At 39.7% G+C, this 21,980-nt stretch overlaps 1 protein-coding gene across 3 annotated transcripts in view; it reads right to left on the reverse strand.

The window, feature by feature from the left end:
* Slx4ip (SLX4 interacting protein) overlaps window positions 1-21,980 on the reverse strand; it is a 176,387-nt gene that overhangs the window by 18,347 nt on the left and 136,060 nt on the right. For all 3 annotated transcript variants that reach the window (XM_027421676.2, XM_027421675.2, XM_027421677.2), the window contains 2 exons: window positions 4,096-4,173; window positions 1,154-1,242 (listed from right to left, as the gene is read on the reverse strand). In XM_027421676.2, coding sequence (XP_027277477.1) covers window positions 1,154-1,242; window positions 4,096-4,173 — 167 coding nt within the window. The remainder of the gene's footprint in view (window positions 1-1,153; window positions 1,243-4,095; window positions 4,174-21,980) is intronic.

Below are 21,980 nucleotides of genomic sequence, written 5' to 3' on the forward strand. Positions count from 1 at the left end.
GTTTTTGATGGAGGAAGAGGAAATAAAAGGGCTATACTGGCCTTTTTTGAAAGGGTCCTTTGCTCAAAACAAAGGAACCAAACACAAGTACCAGTTTCAAGCTCTTTGCTTCTCCTGGGTCTCTTTGTCTCACAGAGCCTATGAAACACTTATGTATTTACTTAAGATGAGATAAGAAGCTGCTTTCATACCATGTGGGCCAAACTTCAAATTTCATATGGGTTAAAAAATAATAAACAACAGGGATAATCTAATATCCCCATAAATTATTTTAGAAGCACAATAATCATGTCATACTTTCAGGCTGGGTTAATGTCTTCTCTATTTATTTTCCTGTTCATTGAAGGTTCAAGCCATAGACCTAAAGGTTTTTTTATTTTCTATTTTTTAAGGGCAATTTAAATAGACCACCGACCTATGACTGCAGCAAGATACACATACACACAATGACACTGTCAAGAGCACATGGTAAGATTAAAAGACAGGATGTTTTCTACATTTATTTGTCTGAGTAGAGAACTCCAGTGAAACTGAACGAGACCCTGACAGAGCTCAACCTTAGCAAGAGAAAAGAGAGCAAGAGAAAATGAACTCTATTAGCTATGAAATAATACACTAGGGAGTAGCACTAGTTCTCATGAAAAACGTCAGTGATTCACCACGAAGTACAATTCAGAAGCCACTGACCCCAGTGGAAACTTCTAGTGGAAGCTTAGATTTTCATTGCTTTTCACTTACATACCATCACAGACACCATCAAGGTTTTCCTGATGTGCTGATGCCTCCTCCAAAGTTGAAAGTGGTAAGATGCTGCTTATCAAACTAAATATTCATAGTATTGGAGAGGAAAGAAACAAAAACTCAAAACATGAATCAGCTCATTAGCTGATCAGTGTTATCATGCAAAACAGGAGGTAAGGCATCTAGAACCTCTTAAAACACACAGAACAGCTGATAATAGAAGGCACTTCCCACACTACCACACACACTATCACCATACACACATCACCATGACTGCCACACACACACCACAACCACACACATTACCACTACCACCACCGCACACAACACCAACAACATATACACCACCCCCGCCGCCACAATCACTCAGTACTAAGAAGAATCTATCACAGAATTTGTTTTTCATACATACCGACTTTTCATTCTGGCTTGTCCAAGTATCAGGACCAAATGGAAGCTGACTAACACAGACCACAAATCTGTCAGGAAATATACGAAGTTCTGTACAAAACAAAGAAGACTGAGTTAATAAATGCATGAATACCATGCAAATAGAAATTCTTGTTCCCAGGTTCTTTGGTAATGTTTTGTTATGGCAATATGCACATATATGTGGTTGAGGTCTCTTCTCCCTTCTCTCTACAGGGTTTCCACCACTTGGGCAGAGTGAGTTTGAGGAAGAGCCAAGGGATTGCAAACTGGTCTACCTCAGCCACTGAACTAGCAGAGCAGACGGACCCTCCAGGCAGGCCATTATAACTGCTCTGTCTTAGTATGCTGAACTCCTGTTTGGGAAGAAGTATCAACTACTTTCTAATCAGCACACAGACTTAAAGAGAAAGAGGAAGAATGTGAGACACAAGCCTTTTATAGTTTTCCTAGGTAGTTTCTTTTGTAGTCTTCCTAGTCAGTTGCTCTTGAAGAGAACTAGATGGAGAATTCTGCACTAGACAGCAAGCTTCTAAGCTGAATAAGAATATGAAAACAACCATTGCTCTTAGGAATATATGGCTAGTCTATTAAGGGAATGGTTAAGTATCAACAGTAGAGGTCGCATTAGGTCTCGGTCACAGCAATCCACCTCTACAGAGTGTGATGGCAAAGTCACTTACTTCCAAGTGGAAAAGGTTGAATGGACCCCAGAACACAACCCCTTTGATCAGTGATTGGAGCCCAGCACTGGTAATGCCATCTGCATCATCTCTTCTTTCATCTGACTTATCTGGCCATCTATACACCCATCAAATACTACCCAGCTGTGGGACCATGTCTGCAGTGATGTGTAACAGATATGAACAGGACCTGTCTAGACTGAATGGGTAGCAGTCTTAATTCTTGGTACTTGCTGCATTGCCCAAATCTTTTCTGTAACATATACATATACTAATTGCTACAAAACAGTCATTTCTCTAAATTGGAATGATTCCTTCTTAGACATGAATGTTTTTAAGACAGTGTTATGAATTGGCTTAAGTTATGAGTCAGGTAAGTAAACCGTTTCAATATTCTGCATGTGAGGTTCTGAATGAGATAGTAATACACTTCCGTTTGGTTCAACTGTTAACCACAAAGGTGTTAATTATATAAGCACATAATATGAAATAACACCTTATACCACTTGGCTAGGTCAGAGAGTACCAAAACACCTAAAGAGGTGACACTCCTGGAGTGGTCCCCTCCTGCCCCCCTGCCCCTGGGCCACTGCTGCTTCTTTGGTCACTACTGTTCTAAAGCATGTACCTCATCACAACAGGTCAGACATTCTAAGCAAAAGCTCCATTTCCGTTCCGGCTCACTTGGCTCCTGTTACCTAACAAGGATGTGCCAAGCATTCAGACTTTCCCTGACTTCATCCCAACCTGCTGTTCTGGTTGCAGTCAACCAGGCCTCCCATAGGAAGGCTTTGTTGTAGGTGGGGTCAGAGGTATGTCTAAATTTCAACCACACACAAAAGTTATATCTGAATGGGGACCTCAGTTGGTTTTTGGAAAGCTCTTAGAACAAAATTATAGAAACAGTTAATATTTTGTATTAATTCTTGAAATAAATTATTGGGATTGGGGTTAAGTGGTAAGCAGCCTCTGACCCAATTTATAGAGGGAAAACAAGCCATAGAATTCATTATTTCTCCTTTCTCTCCCCTACAAATAAATCAGAAAATTAAAGTATAATATGCTATTTAGGAAATGAGAATTAAAATTCAAATTATCACTCCATCTATTTTATATTTCTATTTTTCATCTCAAAAATAAGAGTGATAGATTATGAATACTTTTGAATATGATATGAATAGATTATGATAGTCAAATCAATTCAAAAGTTTCTTTTGTATCACTTTACTTGAATATGCATACAATTGATTTGTGTTACTTTAATACTTAAGTAAGTATTTAAACACCAGTTCCTACCAGAATGAATAGCTAGATTGCATTGTAAGAGGTAAAAGGTAAACTTTTTGAGTAAGGTAACCAAAGCAGACGACTTCATTAAGATGCTTATATAGGAGCTAGAAAGATGGCTCTGTGGTTAAAAGCACTCGCTACTCTTCCAGAGGACCTGGGTTTGAGTCTTATTACCCACCAAGGTGGCTCACAACCATCTCTAACTCCAATTCCAGGAGATTCAACACCCACTTCTAGCCTCCAAGGATACCTAGCACACACGTGGGACACACATATACATGCATGCAGGCAGACCAATACATTTTTTTAAAAAGAAAGGCATATTTGAGCAGCATTTAAGAGTCAAGAAAGTACAGACAATCACAAATATTCTATGAGCAAACCTCCATGAAGGCAATTCCTCAGTTCCCGTTTCCTATCTTATATTCATCAGGACATTGTCCAAAATAGTAAGCTAAACTTTCTAATGTTAAGATCTACACAGAGGGCATGGACATTATCTCCTAACTTTACTGTGGTTGATTGGACATCATATCATTTTTTTGTATCATGACTTGCAGAAGTGAGGGCTGTGAGCCGACCTCATTAAATACTTAAGGAAGATTTGCTGGCTCTGGACTGGGAAAGTGCTTTCTCGTAATTCATTTGCCCCTTCCCAAAGGTCATGGGGTGCACTTACCCTGACAGAATTATCCAATGCTCACACATTCATTGAGTCACCTTTGAAACCCAATGCAAATGCTGCGATGCACCAGGAAATTAAAGTGCACCATAGTCCACTCTGTTCCCAGGGGCAGTAAGCACTATGAATGGAATATGAGGGTTATATATGTCTTGAAATACTAAATGATGTAGTCACAGCAGCAAACAGTAATGTTTATTTTCTAACTTTCAATCCTCTCTTGGACAAATTGATTGTGTAAATGCCTGATCCAAGATACCAGATTCTTACCAGTATTCTGTGAGTTCTGAATACAGCGAAGGTGTATCCCCCTCTTGACGAAATAGGCAGTGATGAGAAAGCCATAACCTGTAATATGACAGTGACATAGTTAGACTATAAATCTGTCTAAATTCCAGAGACTCTGCCCAATACCTGTCATACAATATGCACTCAATAATTAATGAATAAAAGAATAATAGAAGTAACAGAGGCCTCACACAAGTGGACAGAGCAATATTATCATACTGGCTCTTCTAAGAGGCCATGTCAAAACACCTGGCATGACCCTAAGTCTTTGAAGTGAGTGGCTCAGTCACTTCATCTGTAAAACGGAACAAATGAGGAGGTCTAACGTATCTGAAAATGATTGGTTTCAAATGAATCATAGATTAAGTCTAAACTGATGCAAAGATCTTAGCCATCTTCTAATATCTACTACTTATCATGCATTAAAAATATTTATATACTTTGTAAATAAGTTATTCCTTAGTTCAAGTGCAGTCACATCTTCAGAAAGGATGAGATGTAAGAAATACTGCATGAGTTGGAAACAAAACAAAACATAAACAACATGCATTCCCCTTAAACTCCCAACTCACCAGAACAGATAGAAAAAAAGACTGCAAATATGTGGGACAATTGGAATTCCCAAATGCTGTTGATAGAAGTACAAATAGGCACAGCCATTTTGAAAGAATACTCAATACCTAAAGTTGAACTTTGCAAATACATGTATTTCCATAATAGCATTCTTCACATTGGTCTCACACCAGAGCCAAAGTGAAGATCCATCAAGAGCAGAATGTTTTGTTTTGTGATTTTTAATTTAAATTAGAAACAAACTTCTTTTACATGTCAATCCCAGTTCCCTCTTCTTCCCCTCCTCCCCTGCCTCCTACCCATCCAATCCCCTGTCTGTTCCCCAGGGAGGGTGAAGTCTTCTATGGGGGGACCTTCAAAATCTGTCATAGCCTTTGGAGCAGGGCTTAGCCCTCCTCCATGTGTCTAGGCTCAGAGAGTAACCATCTATGCAGAATGGACTCCCAAAGTCCATTCATATACTAGGGATAAATACTGATCCACTACCAGAGGCCCCATAGATTTCCCAGACCTCCTAACTGACACCCACGTTCAGGGGATCTGGATCAGTCCTATGCTGGTTTCCCAGCTATCAGTCTGGGGTGCATGAGCTCCCCCTTGTTCAGGTCAGCTGTTTTGAGCAGAATGCTTTTAAATGATGACATATTGTGACTGTTATGTTTCCCTTAAAAATGTGCAAGCTTATAGCTACCACATAAACTCTGCCCCAAACAGAGAATCTTATCTATGCAATTGCCATTGATTCATCAGAGTGCTAACAGAACTTCAGGCAATCCAGAGCAAGCATTTGCCTGCCTCCTTTCTTTGGTACCTCTCCTCCAGTTTACCTTGGGTAATAAAATACTGGGTTGACTTTTCCTGAAAAGGTCAAGTAACAGTGTTTCTAGTTACCACAGTCCTGAGAGAGGGTGAGTGTTTCCTGGCACTGAGACAACCGAGAAAGCTGCTAAGCCTTCAAGACAGAGAGGCTGAGAACCATCAGAACCTCTGCAGGGAAATCAAGTCCCTACTGTCTTTAACTTCATGGTTTGTTCAAAGTTTGTTCTGGAAACATGTGTATAGTTAGAACACAACCAAAAAAGTTCCCCCTTCTGCATTTACTACCCTTCCTACTATCCAGCAAGCAGGCTCAGGATACAGGAGAGCACAGACTTGATGAAGTTCTGTCTAAACATGCAACAGCTTCGACAGCACAATTACTTCAGTCATTGTGAAATGACAGCGACATCCACAAAAGGATAATCTCCAGATTTACAATGATCAAATACATTTTTCCCAACACAATAAAAATCAGATTGTATGTCAGTCATATTGCTTGCTTCTGCTAAGTTGTTAAAATATGTATAGGGTTGGCATTTCTCTGAGTGCTTTAAACAAGTGTTTTGTTCTTTAGGTCACTGAGAAAGTAGAAGTCAACTCCGTATCTGCTTATTTGTCTTACTGTCAGGGGAGGAGTGGTTATAGGAGAGGAATCGGTAGCAATTTGGAACTCAGGAACATATCAAAATGTAGAAGTGAGTTTTCACACAATTGTTTATGCGTCTTACAAAGAACTAAACAAGGAAGAGAATGTACAATAGTCTTTGCTAGTCTGCAGGTCTTAGCAATTATGATTCAGATAGCATGTTCAAAGTTTCAAATTCTTCCTGACAAAAATCTCAGCAACAGAAAGTTATAACCACGAAGGAGCTACATGTAAAGCCACTCATAAAAGCCAATGCTCTGTGTGCAGGGAGCCTGCTACCTGGAAGATACCACTTAACATAGAAAAACTCTACGCTAAAAAAAAGTCCTAAGGAGTAAACAATCCTAATTAATAAAGCTCCAATACAAGACCTTCTCCAATAGAAAATAATACAAGGCATATGCCAAGTGATTGGCTAGTGAAATCATTAGGATAGAACCCAGTCCCATGTACCTATGCTCCCCGCCCCCAGGACAGAATTATGTCTAGGAATCACTCCTAAAGTGGCTTATATTATTAGTAGTGTTAGGAATTGTAGTCTAATGATCCTTCAAATGAAATGTTAACTTTAACATGTTAAAAAAAAGATTTGCACCTGCTTAACCTAATTCCACTGGTTATATGAAACTTTATTGTTTAAAGAGAGATTAAACACAAAAGGTACTTGTGCCAGTTCTTAAGGCAAACTAAACTTGATATATAAACAGAGACAATTATTGCCACTGAAACATACTGAGCTGAAATGCTTTGGGAGATGTATTGCATTTCCATAGATAACAGGGAGAGATAAAGACTACTACATTCTTATCTTCGTTCTTAATGAAATTGAATTTACAGAGTTCAAATGGCCATTGAGGTTTTAAACTCACTCTGGGTTAAACCAAGGCTGCACCACTCTAAAGAAAACAGTAATATGGCATGGCAAAGAATCCAGAGGTCTGTTTCTTCCCAACTCAGCATCATCTCCCAGCTTCCTATACTTATCCTCTAAAGGCAGAAAATCAAGTTAGGTTCTTAGCCTTTGTCAGAGAAGTTTGTCATTGTAGCAGGCTGTGATTAATACAGAGACTCGTAAGTGGCAGAATCACCAAGACAGCATGATCTAGTACTTGGCCCTAAGTGGGTCACTGATATTAATTAGCCTTTCCAAAGTCTAGAGAATTATGGGAGAGAGGAAGGAAAGACCAGAAGAGATGGAGGAAGGGAAAGTGTTGCAAAAAAGACATCTGGTAACGACATGGCCATTACACTCAGAAGCACTCACTAGATCTGTAGTTACTTGTACAAGATTGAGCCCATCATTATTTTATCATGAAATGAGGAAGGGCACATGAGAGCCCACCCCTTCCTGAAAAATTACAAACAATTAGTAGTGTTGGGGGAAGGGCTGTCACCTTCTGTGGTGCGTAGCCACTGGTAAGTCGTCTGTGCTCCAGGAAATAACTTTCTACCCATGTCCACACAAGAAACTCTTAACAAGCTCAGTGGGCAACACACAGAGAAGACATCAAAGTAGGAGGGGGACTTGCTGGGAAGGATTTCAGCTCAGAAGGAGTCTGGGAAGACAGATGGTGATGGGGGGAGGGGCTGAAATGACTGAAATCCACTGCACAAACAAATGAAACTGCCAAAGAATAAAACATATATTAAAATGCCCCATCAGGAGAGTGGGGAAAAGATACATAAGCAGAAATAAGTCTCTTTCCATTGCAAGTCCCCAGCTATGTCCATTCCTAGATATAATTATATTTCTCAGTTAATTAATGGCATATGTTTGCCCAATGCTAGAAAGTACGCCTCACCTCTAGGCAGCCCCCAAGGACTTCAGTCTCCCTTCTGCACTCCATGCTTGGTAAAGAGCTGATGGACTTCTCTCTATCCTACAAATAGCCTCCAACTCCCACTGAAGGCTCAAATGAGGACCAGTTACTGCAGATTTTCCACTGGGCTTCAGTGGCTGTTCACAACAGGTATATAGATTCTTAAGAAACAAAAATATTTCTCTTAAACTGTTCTACTGTATCTTTATTAGGAATAAGAAGATTCATGCCTGAAGAGATAGTTCACAGGAAAAGCCTCTAAACCACTTGCTACCAACCTTGTCCTCTGAAAGTTCTTGAGCTGGGACCCCACAGTTCAAGACACCTTCAGCACTGTCTTCCATGCTCCTATGAATGTAGCCCATTAAGGCCTGCTTAAAGAATCCAACTGCTGTTCTAGTTCAATGTCCCAAACTTTTCCATATTCAGCATATTCAGGCCTGTCACAGCAATATGCTACTCCCTGATACCAACTTCTATCTAAGTAAGTATTCTATTGCTGTGAAGAGACACCACGACCTAGGCAACTCTTATAAGAGAAAGCATTTAATTGGGGGCTCACTTACAGTTTCATAGGTTTAGGCCACTATCATCACAGCAGGGAGCATGGCAGCATGCAGAAAGGCCTGATGGTAGGAAAGTAGTTTGACTCGAAGATGGGGGAGGGGACAACATGGATGGATGGGACACTCGAACAGACAGGGGCAGACAGACACTGAGCGAGACTGGGGCTGGGCTTTACGTCAGCTTCACAGCAATAGAACAGTAACTAAGACACTCATTTTAAAGGAGTGACTATTTATTGGTTATTATAATTCATAGTGCCAAGTCACTGAGAGAAAATGGCCCTTGAATTACTGTGAAACTATTCAGCCTCACTAGCTTTCCTGTGGAGTCATAGCCAAAATGATTTGAGAATCGCTGTAGCTGCCAAGGGAAGTTGGTAGTACAGTACATAACACAGAAGTTCCACCCTCAAACTGTTCTGAGACCATGTATGGGGGAAGCTGCGTGCCCTGCTGAGCTAATGAGATGGTATGGCTGGTATGCACTGCTTCACAGGTTCCTTACAGGCTCTACCCACCCACTGCATGCTCTCTTCCAGCAGTGTCTCCTCCCAAAGCACAAGGCAAGTTCAGCAAGAGTGTCCGTATCCTTCAAACTTCTCTCACAGAAAGAACTTCAATTGATCAGCTGACCATAAAACTTCATATATCCAGAAAATGAAACTGAATGCCAAAGTCCCCCAGACTCCACCATCTAGACTTAGTGAAGCATAATGACTAATCTTTTATCATATTTCATATATGTGTTAACTAAACCATGTCAAAATAAGTTAGTCATCATGAAGACTTACTTTCCTAATATGTGAGAATGGCTCCAAGCACTAAGGAACATCTACTTTATTACCCACATTCTATAGATTGAGCATCCTGAACCTGAAATATCAGACTCAAAAATCTCAAAATCTTTGACCACTGACACAACAATCAGAAAGTTTCAGATTTTGGAGCATTGCAGAGTTCTGATTTTTAAATGAGAAACACTCAAACAATGAACTCTATATAAAAATACCCAAATCCAAAAAATTCTGGAAGCCTGTAACACCTCTAGTTCCACTTACTTCAGATAATGACCACAAAACCTACAATACGGCTATTGAGCAGACAGCTCAGACAGCTAGTCTAAATTTAATTTTCTCCAACTGTCCCAAAGTGGTACCAACTGTACCACTGATTTTCCTCCAAACTGGGATCCAACCAAAGATCAGGCACTTAAGTAATATTCCTCCCTACTGATTGATCTATCATTGAGAATATTTTTAAAAATTACATGTACTTGTTTATTTTTGGTGTTGGTGGGTACCTGCTCACTACAAGCTTGTGGAAGGCAGGAAAAAACCTGTGGGAGTTAGTACTCTCTTTCTACAAGTGACTTCCAGGGAATCAAGCTTGGTCATCAGGCTTGGTGGCAGGTTACTTCAGCCCTTGCTAAATCATCTTAAGAGAACACTGCCAATTCTGGATTTGAGCTTAAAAGAAAAAATAAAAAATCTCAGCTGCATTTTCCCCAATTTGCATGGTCTTTTAGAATGTCAGAAATGTAAAACTGACTTCTTTAACTGTTGAAGGATTCTGTGGGCATAAATCAGAGCTATAATTGCATTTCAAAGACTGGAAGGCCAGCAACTTAAATATTTAGTTCTACTAACGATGTCAAAGAAATCAATGGTACATTTGTAGATTCCCAACATATTGACAAAGGTAAGCTCACTGAAGAGGCAGAGTGTAGTCTTGTTTTTTATTAGGGGAGCCTGCTGTGTGCTGCTACAGAGTTGATTGCATACCAGCACACACAGGGGATGGTTCCTGGTCTGAAGCCAGGAGTATGAGCCCACTTTCCATTTGAAGACTTGGTTGCAACTGAGTAAGAAAATAAGAAGAAAAATGTTCATGTCTAGCAAGCACTGACAGTATCTTGTGTACTAGGTTAGATCAGGAATACACAGAAGATGGGAAGTATTTGTTTTATAGCTATTTCATTCAGAAAAGTGTGTGTACAACTCATAATTTTGTAAACCACATCTGTTCAGAAGTTGTATATATCCTTATAAGAAGGCCTAAGATAGAGATGGCAAAGAAATTATAAGCCTAATACATAACAAGAAATGGAGACACAGCCTTTGGAGAGCCTCCATAGGGCTCTGTGAAGCTTGTCATGGACTTACATGTTACCTGTACTATTGCTGGTGATCAGTAGGGCTGGTGACAGGGATTTCATGGGAACTAAGACTCAAGAGTTCTGTCATAAACTTAAAAATATGTACACAGGAGCCTAGACTAAGATGGCTACTGGGAAACATATAAATAGAAAGGTTCACCAGATTTGGTCTATTCCTACAGGACTGTAAAATCACAGTACAAGATGGAACCCTGACAAGCATCTTGTCCACTTTCTGACTGTTGATCAGGATATATAAAACAAACCAGAAAACAAAACCAACTTGAAATATCAGGTGAGATGATGCTCAACTCCATCCTTCCTTATCAATGCAATCCAGGTGATAAACTGCATGCCTTCCACACAAAACGGGTGATAGGAAAAGGCTTGAAATCTTCTGGGCAAGCCAAAGAGAACCACCCTCTTGTTTAAAGGCGACACAGGCCATTCAACTCCAGCTACCAGCTACCATTAGAAACCTAGGACTTGGGTATCAGAAAAACCAGTAATACAAACTTTTGTGTAAAAAACAAAACAAAACAAAACAAAACGGAACAAAACAAAAAAACTACCCATACTTTAAATTGTAAAGAAATTCAAACTTAAAATATAGTGTACAGTCCAAATACATTTTTTTTCTGATGTGCAGCACAGCCTGGTGCTGCCAGTCTGTATCAATTCCTTACACTAGGGAAGCCTGCTGCTTGGTGTCTTTGGCAGAGCCTATGGAAAGCTGGCCAGTTCCAAATGCTCAGATAGATAGTATTTAGCTCTGATTTAGTCATTTATTCTAACTTAACAAAGTTCAGGTACAGGGCATGTATATCTACATGTGATTTGTCTTTTTGACTCTATTCTAAAGTTCCCCTACACCCAACCTTAAAGATACATGTATGGATCCTAGCTTCTACTTTTTACATTTGTGTGTTTATGTGAGAGTGACTATGAGTATAGGAAAAGGACCATGGGGGGCAGGGGAGGTGCCTGGAAGAGAGACAGAGAGGGAAACAGAACTCACATGACAAAAAAAAATGTGGAATAGAAGCAGTGCAAGTTGGAGAGGAAGGAGAGGAGCAGAGAGAGGACCAAGCAAGACGTATCATTTGTGGAAATGCCAGGAGGAAATCTTCTATCTTACATGATACTTTTTAAAAACAAAATAACCATCCAATAAATTTTTTCAACTATGTTAAAAAGAAAACTCAATGTTGTTGATCATGTTGGCACACTTCTGTAACCTCAACCCTGAGGAGCAAGAGACAGGAAAGTGTGCAATTGAGTGATATTCTAACTGATTGATTTTTAATTGGATTTTATGCCAATTTCAGAAAGCCAAGTAACCAATCTGTTAAATAATTGGAGACTTTCCATTAAACTACACTCAGAGCTAATGCCTATCTACATAGCCTAATCAAGGTTTCTTCAGTTTGTTCGCATGTTCAGCCTGTAAGAACCAACCACTCCCACCTCTGGAGGAGGGCTCTCTAAACCACTTCTGGTCTAGAGTACCGTACATTCAGGAATTAGTCTATGCTTAAATGAACTCCATTAAACTGACTATTGTCTCAAGCTTTTAACAAAGCCTAGTGAGTTTCATCAGCAGTCATAGGAAATTGACAAATGGACACACATACAAGGGACACCAGATACAGAATCAGAGGCAGGAGTGGTTATTCACTCAATATATACAGAGGGATGGATGTAGATGAGTGTTTAACCTTGTGAATTCATCATAGATAAATCATAGCTTGCCAGAAACATGGAGTTTATGGAGAGTTGATAAGACAATGAATAAAACTTTAGAAAAGAACCAATGAGTATTCTGGGTGACTCTATTTGGAAGGCAAAACAAAATAGATTTCAGAGAAGAAGTCACACTGGGGGACATACTGAGACAAATCTGTTTAAAAGGTGAGACAGATCCGCAGCTGAGGTTCATGAGAAATCCAATGGCACGGTGTGTGTGTGTGTGTGTGTGTGTGTGTGTGTGTGTGTGTGTGTGTGTGTGTGTGTGGTGGGGGCATAGCAACGCTTAAGGGCAGCAAAGAGGAGCTCACAATAGAAGTGAGACAAGGATAAGGACTGAAGTCTTAGAATGGAGTTTAAAGAAAACAAAATGCTGAGCTGGCCACTAAGAGGTATTTGGTAGTATTCTTTCTGTAACTTCGGGGGAGAAGTATGAAAGAGAATACCAGAGTGCCTCCAGAAAGACAAACATCTGGGTCAGGAATTTAGTGGAGATGAGAAGCAGAACACAACACAGGGCTTCAGGGGAATCACTAAACAAAAGGAATGGCACAGTGTGGTTCTTTCACACCACAGTCAGTTCTGTGTTCACTTCCTAGTCCTGGGCCCCTCACTTCTGGCTTTCTCCTAACAGTTAGTCTGTCTTTTCCCCTACATTTGCTGTTCAGCATCTGGCTCTTAAGAACATGTCTCTTAATTCTATCACTGTCATTTAGATTTTCAATTCCATCTGAGGAAGTGTGGTGCGAATGCATTCACTACTCAAATTATGGATGGCAAGACTTAATACTTTCCATATTGATCACCTCTTCTACTTTTTCTTCAGTTGTTAAATAAACTATTATGGTGTTCAGATAAGCATTTACTTGTCTACAGTCTCTTCAGTTCCCAGTCATGGGTCCATGGTGCCAATCTATATTGCCTGTGGAATGTGAATTTCCACAGTAGATGAGACATATATGGCATATAAGATACACAGCCAGACAGCTATATTCTTTTTAAGAGCTCCAAGGAATTTGGATGCAGATTCATTTTGGAAGTCATCGAATTCTAAATATTATCATGTTGATTTATAGGATGTCACAAATAAATTACTGAGAGTCTTGTTAGAGTAATGGTGGTAATCCACAGAATTCTTGGGAAAAAAAATAGATATGACCTGTCTGTGAATAGAAGAGCTGCATTACCCTAATTCCTTAAACACAAACAAACAGGTCTTTGTCAGGGCTTCTACTTCTGTAGAAAAGTGAAGAGGCGCTAGGTGAAAGGTAATTTCTAAGTTCCCCAACTACTCAGGTAACTCAGGAGACATTGATGCATATTAGCTTAGTTATCACCACACCTCTTGACAATTTCTGTGAATAGCTCTCATATCTTCTTTGTTTTCTCTTCCTTAAAAAGAAGAAAGAAAACCATACAGTTTTCAGGTTTATCTTCTATAAGTTCTTAAGAACTTAAAATGTGTCATAATGACACATTAAAGTTAAGATTATAAGCACACAATACCTTATGCTCCTTCCTAAGATTTAAATCAGATCTCATGCAGATTCAGACTGATAAAGGAACTATGGCTTTTGCCCAAGTACCTACATTAACTTTTCTTTTCTTTTTTTTTTTTTTTAAAGACAAGGTCTTATTATTCAACTTCATTTAGTCTGAAACTCACTATATAGACTAGGCTGGCCTTGAATTCACAGACATGTCTGCCTGTCTCTGCCTCCAGGTTGCTGGGATCAAAGGTGTGTACCACCATGCACAGCCACTTCGATATTTCCATCTTAACTACCTGTTTAGACAAGTTTCAAAAAGAGATATAAGAGCATTGTTATAATTTTGTCTTGCCTAAACAGCATGGTAAGTGTTCAACATCCTTAGCCATCAGGGAAATGCAAATCAAAACAACTCTGAGGTATCATCTTACTCCTGTCAGAATGGCTAAAATCAAAAACACCAATGACAGTTTATGCTGGAGAGGATGTGGAGAAAGGGAAACACTTCTCCACTGCTGGTGGGAATGCCAACTTGTACAGTCACTTTTGAAATCAGTATGGCGATTCCTCAAGAAAATGGGAATCAGTCTACCACAAGATCCAGCAATTCCACTCCTAGGCAAAAGAAGCACATTCATACAACAAGGACATCTGTTTAACGATGTTCATAGCAGCACTATTTGTAATAGCCAGAAACTGGAAGCAGCCTAGATGCCCCTCTACCAAAGATTGGATAGAGAAAATGTAGTACATTTACACAATGGAGCACTACTCAGCGGAAACAAAAAACAAACAAACAAACAAACAAAACAAAACAAAAAAAAAACAATGGAATCTTGAAATTTGCAGGAAAAATGGATGGAACTAGAAGAAACCATTCTGAGTGAGATAACCCAATCACAAAAAGACAAACATGTTATGTATGCACTCATATGCGGATTTTACACATAGAGTAAAGGATTACCAGCCTACAATCCACACTGCCAGAGAAGCCAGTAAACAAGGAGGACCCTAAATGAGATATACATGGTCCCCTGGAGAAGGGGAAAGGGTCAAGATCCCCTGAGCAAATTGGGAGCATGGGAAGAGGGGGGAGGGAACTAGGAGAATGAGAAGGGGAGAAGAGAAGGGGTGAGGAGGACATGAGGGAGCAGAAAGGTTGAGTCAGGGGAAGAATAGAATATAACAAGAATGGAGATACCATAATAGAGGGAAACCTTTTAGGTTTACAGAGAAATCAGACAATAGCGAAATGTCTGGAGATCTACAAAGATGACACCAGCTAACAATCTAAGCAACAGAGGAGAGGCTACCTTAAATGCCCTCCCCTGATAATGAGATTGATGACCGACTTATATGCTACCCAACAGCCCTCATCTAGCAGCTGGTGGAAGTAGAAGCACACACCCACAACTAATCACTGAACTGAACTGGAATCCAGATGCACAGAAGGACGAGTGAAGAGCAAAGGGGTCCAGACTAGACTGGCGAAACCCACAGAAACAGTTGACCTGAACATCGGGGAACTGTTGCTCCCCAGAATGATAGCTGGGATACCAGCATGGGACTGAACCAGACCCCAGGAACATGGGTTTCAGTGAGGAAACCTCGGAAATCTACAGGACCTGCTGTAGTAGTTCAGTACTTATCCCTAGCATAGGTATGGACTTTGGGAGCCCATCCCACATAGTGGGATACTCCCTGAGCCAAGACACATGGGGGTAGGCCTAGGCCCTATCCCAAAGGATGTGATAGACTCTGGTGACACCTTATGGAAGGCCTCACCCTCCAGGGGAAGCAGAAAGGATAGGGTTTTAGTTGGGGGGAGGGGCGTGGTAGGGGAGGACAGGAGGGAGAAGGGAACTGGGATTGTCATGTAAAACAATCTTGTTTCTAATTCAAATTAAAAAAATCTGAGAAAAAAACAGCATGGTTCATCAGCAACAAATAAAAATTAACAAATTTAAAATCCTAATTGATAAAAAACCATAGAGCAGAAACTGCATCTTCATTAAATATGCAGTGTTAGAATGAAATTAAGAAGTGCTATAACTAGAAATCAGGAGTTGCTGGAGGAGATACAACAGGAAATGCTCTCCAACTGCCACCCAGTATTCCTAATCAAGGATAAAGACCCACTGCTAACAGGATTTCAACCGCATTAAGTCTGCCAGAATTTGGAAAATATGTCAGTACGCCATACTGACATAGATAGCCAAACCCAAACCTGAGAAATTCCAGGATACTTGACTTGCTTTCTTCGTAAGTACATAGAGAAACAAAAGAAAACTGGAAAAGGAATGGATAATTCATTTATTGAGAAGAGATACATCTAAATATTTGGATAAATGGCTCAACCTTATTTGCATCTTGATTTGAATAACTCAACTCTAAAAGGATTAAGATATTCAGAAACCTGAGGATGGATAACATAGTAAAATTATAAACTCTGTGGGGTTATTTTATTTGCAGACAGTTTTAATATAGCATAGGTTGGCCTCAAGCTCTGTATGCAGCTGAAGTTGACCCCGAACTCCTAATCGTCCTGCCACCAGCTTCCAAGACTGGGATTACAGGCATGCACCACCATATCCAACTCAACTTCTTTTTGTAAAATTAGCACTTACATCATTTTTTGTTTGTTTGCCTTAGAACTGTTTAAGTTGAGTCATTTACATATAAAATTATTCTAAGTTTTACATTAAAACAATAAAGGAGGGGAGGGAAAGTCGAGAGGGTTATGAATGAAATGGTATTAGCTATAAGTGAAAAGAGTGATGTAGACAGTACGTTAGTGGGGGCCCATTATATGATTCTATTTTTGTACATGACTGGATTTTCTGATAAGTTTTAATGAGTGAAAGTAAAGATTCTTTCTTTTGAAGAGGGTTTTAAATAACATAATGTGATGAAAATATTCAAGGATCATAAGGATGATGTGTTTCTTCTAAGTATCTGTGTTCATATAGCCCTCTCTTCCAAAGTCTCAGAATATAAATCATGATTGAAACTTTCTTCTATAGGTAATTTACGAAGACTGAAAACAGTATTTAACAAGGAATGCACAGGTATCTTTTACTCTGTTGTAAATTGTTCTTCTAAGCAAATAACAATAATCCAAAAGAAACATAAACAAAAAGGCTCTGAGAGGTAATTAAAAAGCTCCCACTTTCCTTCAGCCTCCAGTGAGGAGGCTGCTGTGGGAAAGGACAGGACTTGAGCTGAGCTCAGCCTTTCAGAACTCATCTAGCTTCACCTGACAATACTGACCCCCAGGAGACTGGTCAGTCACACCTGATCCCTATGGGTCGCTAATGCACATTCTGCACAGGAAGACCCTGACTATAGCAAGGATCTCTTTCTCTGCACTGATGCCACAAAACTAGAATAATCAGAATCAACAAACTTATGGAAGTTTTCATCTCAGACCCTAGAGGAAACGCTTTTGGTAAGACCAACAGCACCTTCAAAACTTTTAAGGCATTAGTTGTTTTAACAATTTAAAATTACATTTTCAATGACCAGGTTAAAGACCCCCCCATCTCTCTCTCTCTCTCTCTCTCTCTCTCTCTCTCTCTCTCTCTCTCTCTCTCTCTCTGTGTGTGTGTGTGTGTGTGTGTGTTGGGTAAATCTCCTTTGAATCACATATTATGTACAGGTGTGTTTTTAATTCTCCTAAGTACCTCTTTGTTACTCATTTCCTTTTAATGTTTTTATTTTGGTGCATGAGTTTGCACATGTAGCACACATAAAGGTATGTGCAAGTATATTTGGCAGCCAGAGGAAGACATAAGGTCTCCTACTGTATCATTCTCCACCTTATTCCTCTGACACAAATCTCCCATTGAACTTGCATCTAGGCTAGTGACCGGCAAGCTCCAGCTTCAAAGTCTCAAGCGAGGACTGGATACTAGGACCCAAATTCAGGTCCTCTTGTTTACAAAGAGAGAGTCACCTCTCCAGCTAAACGGAAAATGGCAGTTTGACCCTGCTAGGAAGAAAAAAAAAATCTTAAACGAATGGAAATAGTCTGTAAGATAGCTCAGGTGGGTAAAGGTCCTTGTTCTCTCTCTCTCTCTCTCTCTCTCTCTCTCTCTCTCTCTCTTCTCTCTCTCTCTCTCTCTCTCTCCCTCTCTCTCCTCTCTTTCTCTGTTTCTTAAAAACTTCTTAAATGAATTGAAAGCTGATTTTAGAGTAATTCCATAAAGCAAAAGTGAGTGAGTCAGTGTAATACTGGCAGGGCAGCTGCACAGAAATACAGACCAGAGTCTAGAAGCAAGTACATACATTTACTATCACTTGCTTTTCAATAAAACAGCCAAAGTTAGAAGCATCTCTGTAACAAGTGCTACTAAAGTAACTGCATATCCATCTGCCAAAGGATGATGTGTAGTTGCTTTTCTTTGTACTCTTTGTGGGCCTCCCACTCATCTCCCCAATGAATAAATACATGGAGACCTATGTAATGGCCCAGAACTCATGTAATGGTGTAAACAGACAACCAACTCTACAAAGTTGTTCTCTGAGCTCCACATGTACACCATGGCAAGTGAAAAGGAACAAACACCTCCATGCACACATAAAAGAGAGACAGACAGACAGGAAGAGAGAATTTCCTCTAAATGAAAATACCAAGCCAGGGATGGATGGCAAATGTCTTTAATCCCAGTACTCAGGAGGCAGAGGCAGATGGATCTTTGTGAGTTTGAGGCCAGCATGATCTACAAAGTGAGTTTAAATATATCATGAGTCTTGGAGGTATGAATGTTGAAGGCTTCCTTGTCTAGTGACCAGCTTAGTCATTCTCTTGAATCACTAGAATACTATATTTTTCCATATACTGCTATATACTATAGAGAGACAGGTTGGCCCATTTTTCACTTTTCTAAAAGGTTAGAGAAGAAAAGATTCATTTAATTAAAAGTGAGTTTTACATGGAAGTTCCCTTATAAGAGAACGATTTATAAACTACATTTGATTAAAATATATTTTACTAATGAAGGGGTAAATTTACACCATGCTAAAATCTCCCCAACATTCTCATTACATCCCAGGGAAGCTCAGAGCTGTTTTACTGCCAAACAGATACTAAAAAGAAAGATTTGCTAACTATTTCAGAAATGTTTTCTATTTAAGAGAAACTTTTACAAGTCATTCCTGTAAATAATGAGAATGTTGTTCTCCCCAAGGGAGTATTTTCTACATCAGTGTTTCTAAGAATACACAGGGTTAAAACCATGTAAAATAGACTTTCTCACAGTTGGGGAGAGCAAAATACTACAAATAGGAAACCAAACAGCTAGAGGGTCAAGACACTAGACTTCCAGGTCAGACTTCTGGTTGCAATTAAGCAAAATTCCTGCAAATATTTGTAAGGAAATGATATTTTGGGTGTCCTTTTTCAAGGCTTGCAATGTCAATTTTCTTTAGTAGTAACTTATACAGCAGATATCTGCATATACATAAACATTCATTGAATACAGAAACATAATTCATATATTTACTTGAACACACATTATCTATGACCCTAGGAATGAAATGTGATTGATTTCAGCTTAAAACTTAAAACTAACATCTCTTCTAGAAAATCATCCCTTCCCCACCCACTCTGAGACAAGGTCTCATGTATCCTAGGCTGGCCTTGAACTCACTATGTAGCCAGTGATGACCTTGCAGTCTTCCTGTCTCCATCTCCTAAGTGCTAGGATGGTAAGCACACACAATCACACCAGGTATGTGTAGCACTGGGGACTGAATCCAGGGCTTTGCTAATGGTAGGCAAGTACTCTAACAGCTGAGCTACCAGCCACCCCATGCATTCACTTTTTCATGCTTAAGATTATGTAGAGTATTGTTGCTTATTTTTTTTCATAACAATATTGACAGAACTTTTCTAAGGTAGTTCACAAAATAGATTAGACCAAGTTCTCACTAGGTTATATGGCTTGTAAGAAAACAGTTTTAAAAACTGGAAACTGATTGAAGTTTTGGCACTCAATATTGAGAGCACAGTGGCAGAGCAGCAAATCCAAAGGAGCTAAAAGCTGAGGGACCGAAAGCTGGCTAGTAAATCTCCAATTGGTTCCTGAGGAATAATCCAGAAACTGCCCAGGTGGGACACCTCACTCAGAAATTTGTGGTAAATTCATTTAGAGAGATGATAAATATCCATGGCATGAGAGGGAACATCTCCCCCACTCCCTTTTCAAAAGCTATTATAATTGTGTTGGTTATAATCAAGCAAAATAATTAACAGAAAATACTTAGTTACCATAAATCATAATTTTAAATTATCTATTTTTATTCTAAATAATCAGAATAATTAGGGTGCTACATTAGGGAATCTGAGAATGAACTCTTTAGTTTTTAATTACTGTGTATGTAGTCATCTCCAAACTTCATGACATACTTAGCTAGCAACTCTCAAGCACAGGAATAAGCCAACTTATATTCTTCTATGCCAGTGCTCTGATCTCACCCTTCATGCAAAATCAGAAGGGTCTTACCAGCGTTTAATCTGTTGGACTGCTAACCTTTTCCTCCTTTCCTTCCTGTGGGTATGCATAATGTATGAATGTGTGTGTGTGTGTGTGTGTGTGTGTGTGAGAGAGAGAGAGAGAGAGAGAGAGAGAGAGAGAGAGAGAGAGAGAGAGAGAGAGAGTTTGTGCATTCACCAAAAGAAAACTCTATCTACCTTGTTTTTTTGAGACAGGATGTCTCCCTGGCCTCAAACTTGCCAAGTAGGCTAGTCTTGTTGCTCAGTAAGCCCCAGAGATCTGCCTATCTGTACCCTTCATGTGCTGGAATTATAAGCATGAGTTCCCATGCCCAAATTGTATTTACCTGGATTCTGTGGATCAAATGCAGGCCCTCAGGCATGCCTTACACACTGAGCTTTCTCTACCTCTGTTTTCTCTTTTAAGCATTCTTATGAGTATTAATATTAGCAACATGAAACTCAATTCCTATGAACTTTAAAATCTAGGAGGTCCTGGCCTGACTGGTGGTGAGGAGTGGTGATAAAGAACAGACAAGCTGGTAAAGGATCCAGACACTTGCTAGAAATTAGAAGGCTACTGCTACAGTGCAGTGGACACAAAACTATCCAGAAACATACAAGTTATGGGAAGGTTTCACTATATCCTGTCATCTAGTACATAGAATTATATGCAGCCTGGATAAGAAAAGGCCACTGCATTATGGCAGAGAGGAGAGCATATTCCTTAAAATCTGCCATACACACTGGTTGTCAATTTCCAAGGCTTTAGCTACGATGTGCCAAGGAGAACACTGTCTAGTAGGGAATCTCACTTTCCCCCTTCTATTTCCAACCTTCTCTCCAATACATACACTAATTAGCTATGTGGCAACCAGACCACTTGAATAACATAAAGCCAACATGCCTAGGTACTATGTACTATGTACTATGTTCCCAACATGCTGGGTTAAATCATGGTTTTCAGTGGTGAGAGTTATTCTCATCTACCATATAAAAGGGAAGAGCCATCCTCGTGGGAGGCATTAGAAATGGTGACATTTCTAATTAATGATGGCTGTCACATGGCTACACATGCAACTCAGTGGTAAGAGTGCATGGCCAGCATAGGTAAAGCACTAGTTTGATCCCCAGCATGCCTCAACAGCCCTGTCCTAATTAGAAATATAACAAAAAAGACCCCTAATAGAAAAGATTTTTGTTTTGGATTTTTGGTCCCATTTCTATGTCAATTTATAAGCTGTAAACTTTCTCCTCTATTACTTTTCCATCCAGTGTTAGCAGATAGGAGTGCTAATCAGTTCTACTGACTCCTACCTACAAGTGGCATGTCTTTGGAAACTCTAGGAATGAAGCATTGATCTGCATAGAGCTGGTAAAGGGAAGGCTTCTCAGCTAACTGCACAACTCCTCTGAAAACATTCTTACAAACCAGTGATTAACAGCAAAGATCCTTCTAGCATCTAAGACTCTCAAAGGCTTTGGCAGAGTCACTGTGGATTTTCTAGTTTCAAGACATGTAGCAATTTAAGAGCAAAATTTCCAGTTGCAAAAGT

This window comes from Cricetulus griseus, chromosome 6 (assembly GCF_003668045.3).
Source record: "Cricetulus griseus strain 17A/GY chromosome 6, alternate assembly CriGri-PICRH-1.0, whole genome shotgun sequence".
NCBI classification, from domain to species: Eukaryota; Metazoa; Chordata; class Mammalia; order Rodentia; family Cricetidae; genus Cricetulus; species Cricetulus griseus.